The 6,000-nt window shown below is 37.0% G+C and overlaps 2 protein-coding genes across 2 annotated transcripts in view; both read left to right on the forward strand.

Moving 5' to 3' along the window:
* The window catches only part of LOC309701846 (uncharacterized protein), a 124,460-nt gene that overhangs the window by 16,900 nt on the left and 101,560 nt on the right, over positions 1–6,000 (forward strand). The gene's annotated exons all lie outside the window — the stretch shown is intronic.
* LOC309701844 (Fc receptor-like B) overlaps positions 1–6,000 on the forward strand; it is a 33,963-nt gene that overhangs the window by 6,654 nt on the left and 21,309 nt on the right. Inside the window, exons 1-7 of the mRNA XM_082526131.1 lie at positions 1,572–1,604; positions 1,700–1,759; positions 1,967–2,236; positions 2,387–2,632; positions 2,826–2,963; positions 3,056–3,103; positions 4,529–4,594. Of these exons, the coding sequence (XP_082382257.1) occupies positions 1,574–1,604; positions 1,700–1,759; positions 1,967–2,236; positions 2,387–2,632; positions 2,826–2,963; positions 3,056–3,103; positions 4,529–4,594 (859 nt within the window). The 5' untranslated portion in view covers positions 1,572–1,573. Of the gene's footprint in view, positions 1,605–1,699; positions 1,760–1,966; positions 2,237–2,386; positions 2,633–2,825; positions 2,964–3,055; positions 3,104–4,528; positions 4,595–6,000 lie in introns of the transcript that reaches the window.

Here is a 6,000-nt window from a genome sequence, read left to right on the forward strand (position 1 = left end):
ATAAACTCAAAAACCCTGGGTCAACGACCCAGGCATCCTAAGAATAGCGAAGAACATTAAAACATTACTGTTGGCCACATGTCGGCAAAGTTTGTGACATTAGTGACGTTTGTACTAACTTGGTTTTAAAGCCTTTACTTTAAAATATACGCCGTTCAATAGCTGAGCTTAATCTTACAGAGAATGATCAAAGCTCGTGTAGAAACAAACAAACAAATGAACAAAAGATTTTCTCCTTCATTTCTGTCAAACAAAGCTGTATGAAACGTTTCCAGCTGTTAGTATCATGGTTGCTAGACAACCTGGGCAGCGCGACGGAGGCTAGACCGTCCCATTTCACAAGCCTCGCACTTCCGGCCTTAGCGGTCTTTGAGTACGCGGCCCTTGTAGACCGTTAAGGCTGCGTACTTTAAGGCTGCAGACCCTGAATTGGGATACAGCCTGTGTATTTATGTTGTGTGAACTCGTTACTGGTCCATCTGTGAACGTCTCCGTGAAACTGCCATATGTTCTCCCTGCTCACAGTGTGGTTGACATAAAACTTGTTATATGCACCATTTTTTTCTTCAGTATGTTGGATTTATAGGAAAATTTGACAGGTTACCAGTCTATTGCACAACTAACACAGAAAGACAGACAACCATTCACATCTATAGACAATTGAGAACGACCAATTAACCTAACTCCACTACCAGCATGTCTTTGGACTGTGGAAGGAAACCAAATTACCCAGAGAAAACCCACGCAAACACAGGGAGACCATGAAAACTCCACGAAGAACTCATGTTGTGGTTTGAACTCAGAACCTTCTTGCGTTAAGGCAACAGTGCTAACCACCTCGCCATTAAGCAGTCTCTCTATACTTTAAAAAAATTAGGGAAGCTATGATTTAGTGGCGCAGCGTTAATCTTGTTAAAATGACATTAATGCCATAACCACATTAACGTGGCAAATCTCTGTTAACGAGTTACCGCTGATGGGGCTGCACACCGTCAGCGCGTTAGCACGGTTAGCTCATTAATGCATTGACGCCGTCCAGGACGACGCACGAGGGGATCCGCGGTAACTCGCTAATGGAGATTTGCCACGTTAATGCAGTTATAGTGTTAATGTCATTTTAACGAGATTAACACTAACAGCATTACTATGATTACAAAGCTTGATAGAGAATTATCTTTTCTCTTTTGTCCTTGACAGGTTAGACCACAATAAATAGCAATAGCAAGAGCATTTATGTGAAGTGTGTATTCATTTTGGGCCTTGCTATAACCGATTATTATAACTGATTTTCCAATGGTTTGAGATCTTGTGTGATTTTATGATATTGCATGACCAGGCAACTAATTGGACTCAAGCAAATGTAATAACCACCCAATTTATTTATTTATTTATTTTTTGAGTGAACCAGACGAACAGGTCGAGTAATGGTGGACCTCTTTTACACCTGAAATCTGCAGACTCATAAGACATTATGACTAAACAAACTGCACAGGAACAGGAAACCTGCCCTCCCCCAATGATATTCTTCAGTTGTATTTTAGTCTTTTACTCAGTCAGTGAGCAGTAAGACAACATGGTGATTACAACTCTCTGCTTCAGACTATGTGAGTAATTGTTGTAAGGTTTATTTTTATATTTTATATTTACTGTATATATGTCTGTACATGAAATAATTTAAAGTTTTCCTGTGCTGATCTAGTAATGCTTGAAGTTATTCTGCTGGGGACACATGTTCAAAATAGCTTTACCCAAAAAATGGGTGAGTACGTTAGAGACGTTAATAAAAGAAATAATCTTTTTTTACTTTTTGGAGAGTGAGTAAGTTCGGGTTGACTTAAACATTTTATAAGTCTGTTGATGATTTTTATTAAAATCCTTTTAAGTTTAATCATCTTTTACTAACACATTTTATAAGAATGTTGATTATTCTGTTTACTATTAATCTTGTGATGTTTCTAATTTTTAGGTGCAGCTACTCTTCGTGTGACTCCTAACAGACTCCAACACTTTCAGTATGAGCCTTTATCTTTTGATTGTGAGAGCCCTGATGGTCCTATTGAACTGAGAGGAGTCAGAACCACTGAGGAACTGTTAGAACATTTTAGTCCAGCGTGTAACAGTAAAACAACTTCCTCTTCATGCACAATTTCTCAAATTTATGTAACAGACAGTGCAGAGTACTGGTGTGAGGTTAAAGGGGGTCAGAGAAGCAACAGTGTCAACATTACCATAACTGGTAAGTTCATCATATTTGTGAAATTAGTAAAGAGTTTTGTTTTAAAATTAGGTGAGGTTTATTATCCACTTTGTCTTGTATGGTACAGAATGTATTTGTCATTTACCTTTTTAAAAAAGTTTAAAAAAATCCATTTTGCTTCATCTTCAGATGGTTCTGTGATCCTACAGAGTCCAGTTTTCCCTGTTTTTGAGGGAAACAATGTGACTCTACGCTGCATAAGCAAGACAACTCACACCAACCAAAGAGCAAATTTCTACAAAGACGATGGCCTCATAGACCGGAGCCCTTCTGACAACATGGAAATTAACAGTGTTTCCAGGTCTGATGAAGGACGATACAAGTGCAGCATTTCTGGTGTTGGAACATCACCAGAAAGTTGGCTTCATGTCAGATGTAAGACTAAAACTATATTTACTTATTTCTGTGTCTGAGCTTCATAGAGAGAGAAATGTGACTCTAACAACTAGATTTCTGCTTTTTGGTCTTGATGAAAATGTTTATGTTATAAAAATGATGTTACAATTTTTATGTTTAAAGTCAGAAATATTACACGTGCTATGATATTTATAAAGTTGTACCATTGCAGCATATTCTTCAGGAGAGACCCTGTCAGATGACTTCAATTCCACTCCTGACTTATTCCTGCTGTGGATTGTGTTGCCTCTTTTAGTGATAATATTGACACTGCTGGTAGTCGGATTTCTTAATACTTGCAAACACAGAGGTAATTCAGTTTTTTAAGTTTACAGAATTTCTAAGAATAGCTCCCTATTCATTTTTTTTTCTAATGCTGGGTTTTTCTTTTCTATTCATCAGTTTCCTCAAAGACATCAGCAGCAAACTCACATGGAGACCATCCAGGAGGTGAGAGAGAAATAATTATCACAATTGTATTACTCTATTTCATGCTTGTTACCAATGTTATGGCCTTCTATCCATTTATCAATTTAAAGTTGTTAACCAGTCCAAATCAGGGTCACAGTGGGAGTAACTTCATCAGTATCAATCGATTAAAATTGCATTGCTTGAGAGACTGAATGATACAATTTCTAGTAGGTTGACATTTAAGAAAATTAAAATAAAAGCTAAAGTGAAGTGTGGTAGTTTTACGTGACATATGCTGCTCAAAAGGATTATTTTTGTGTCTGCTCAGTATGTCATATGTGGTGTTTTTGTTTTCGACACTGGTGATGCTTTGATAATTTAAAACTGTCTTAGGTCAAACCACAGCACAAAGCCTGAAAAAGAGAAGCGTGAGGGCTACCAACAACAGCTTTAGAGTCATATCTATATATATATATATATATCTCTACATAACCTCTCTTGCCCAGGGATGATTCTTCCCCTTCAGGTGATAGCTCTGAACAACCTGTTTACACCACTGTGACCATAAACAACACACGACAAACTCAAGAACTTGGATCTTATGTTATAAACATTTAGATATTTTATTGAACATGATGTTTTGCACATAACTTTGTGTCTTCCTTCTCTCACCCCAACCAGTCACAGCAAATAGCCCCTCCCTGAGCCTGGTTCTGCTGGAAGTTTCTTCCTGTTAAAAGGGAGATTTTCCTTCCCACTGTGGCCAAAGTGCTTGCTCATGGGGGGTCATATGATTGTTGGGTTTTTCTCTATCTATGAAGCGCCTTGAGGCGACTTTTGTTGTGATTTGGCGCTATATAAATAAAATTGAATTGAATTGATCACTTTTGCTTTGTCGCATGCTCACATCATGCACATCAGCACATAAATCAAGGCAACATAAGTTTTGTGAATGTTGTGTTCTTCTCTTATCGTTATTTTATTATTTATCGTATTTATTAAATCTTTTTTCAGGAATAATACCAAAAAAAAAGTAAAAAAGCAGGAGATAAATACATTTAGTTAAAAACTTCTGCTTTCCTGTGCTGTTTTTTCTGGTATCTGTAAACATGGATAAGGAAAGAGTATAGGTGCTGGTGATAATACACTATGAGCTTTCTACACTTCTGCCCAGGAAACACAATATTTTCAGCTTCATCTACAACCGGCCAGTTGCTATCACCCCTGTAACAATGAAATGTTTTGAAAAGCTGGTCACATTAGGGCACTCCTGCCCCACAGTTATGACCACCACCAGTTTGCTTACATGTTCTGATGTAATAGTGACATTATGTTCCTTTGATTGTCAGATTTTCCTAAGATTCCAAATTAGACCTAATGAACAGTGAATAGCAAATATTGTTCATCATCACTGATGTTACTGTGGTCGTCTGTCCTCTCATTATGGCTGTATCTTTCCATTAGATGATGACATGTTATATTCTAGAGCCATTTACTACACCTTACGCCTCGGTGAGACTAAACTCAAAGGTGAGATTAACTTGGATTAATGATACCTCATGTCTTACATTCATATAATATGTAATATTTGATGGGTAGTAAATATTAAATACAAAATATAAATAAAACTAATGGTTCATGAAAAAATTTTAATTGCTGTGAAGTTAATATTGGTGTGTAATATGAGTTTTGCACCTTTGAAAAAAATACTGTTTTAGTTCTTTAATTCTCGTATATCTGACAGGTCGCAGAAAGAGAGCTGACTGAAGACAAAATCACATCTGAGTGAAAGTGAAGTCGATGAAGTAATCCACATTTATCACATATCGTTATTGCAATTGAACAAGCTGTACATCATCTGCTGGGTTTGGTGTGAATGTCAACAAACTGTTATGTGTGTCTTCAGTGAGAAACAGCTGTCAGAATCACATGGTTATAAAAACAGATAAAAGTTCACATACTAACAAATGTGTCTGTCTCTTATGTAGAAGGTAAAATTAAATCACTTGTTGCTTTTTCTCTTTTTGCTTGTGCATGAATGCTTCTCAGAAGAAAACAGCTGCTGCAGCTCATTTCTTTTGAACAGCAGGTACTCACTGTGGTCAACCACTAATGTAAATGTGTTGCTTTGTTTTTGAAACCAAATTTGTGGTAAGCAGTGAAATATAACTGCAAAGTTTGGTACTGACTGCTGTGTCTACATAAAATGTTATATAGTGCACAGACTGAAAATGCTGTGGCTTATGTCACACTGCAGCAGCAGCTGTTCAGAAGAGTTACAGAAAATAAGCTGATTTTGTTTTGTTTTACATTTTTTTTGTCAGACTGTATGAAAGCAGAAGTCAGAAGCTGAGTGAGTGTAATACTATAATTTCAACAACTTAATGGCATTTAGATGTTTAGAGGTGGTGCTCAGCTTGTTTCTGCCTGACTTAACTGTTTTAGACAACATACTTGATAGGCTATTTAACAGTTCCCAAATGTCAGAACAGTAAGAGTAGCAAGTCATTTTGCATGGTTGGTTAAGAAGGTTTCAAGTGGAGCTTCAACATGCAACAAGAAATGGGAGAGAGACAAAACATTTTTTTGAGTGCGCAATTTATTGAAAACAACTCTTAAACTGAAACAGGATGTTTTAAAGCTGATCAGAAGTTTAGGACCATACCTCAAAATTTCAACCATGAACACAGTAATGAGTAACTTCACCATTATTGTTGATCACTTCAAAAATTTGTTGTGGCATGCTTGATGCAAGTGTTTCCATGAGTTGAGTGGGGATATTCCTCAAAATGGTGAATATGGCTACATGAAGGGCTTCTATTGTCTGGAACTGTTGTCTGTTTTTGTAAACTTCCCTTGCCATCCATCCCCAAATGTTCTCAATTAGATTTAAATCAGGGGAACACGCAGGATGGTCCAAAAGAGTGATGTTTTTC

The sequence above is a fragment of the Aulonocara stuartgranti genome (genome assembly GCF_965226115.1).
Source record: "Aulonocara stuartgranti genome assembly, chromosome: 3".
NCBI classification, from domain to species: domain Eukaryota; kingdom Metazoa; phylum Chordata; class Actinopteri; order Cichliformes; family Cichlidae; genus Aulonocara; species Aulonocara stuartgranti.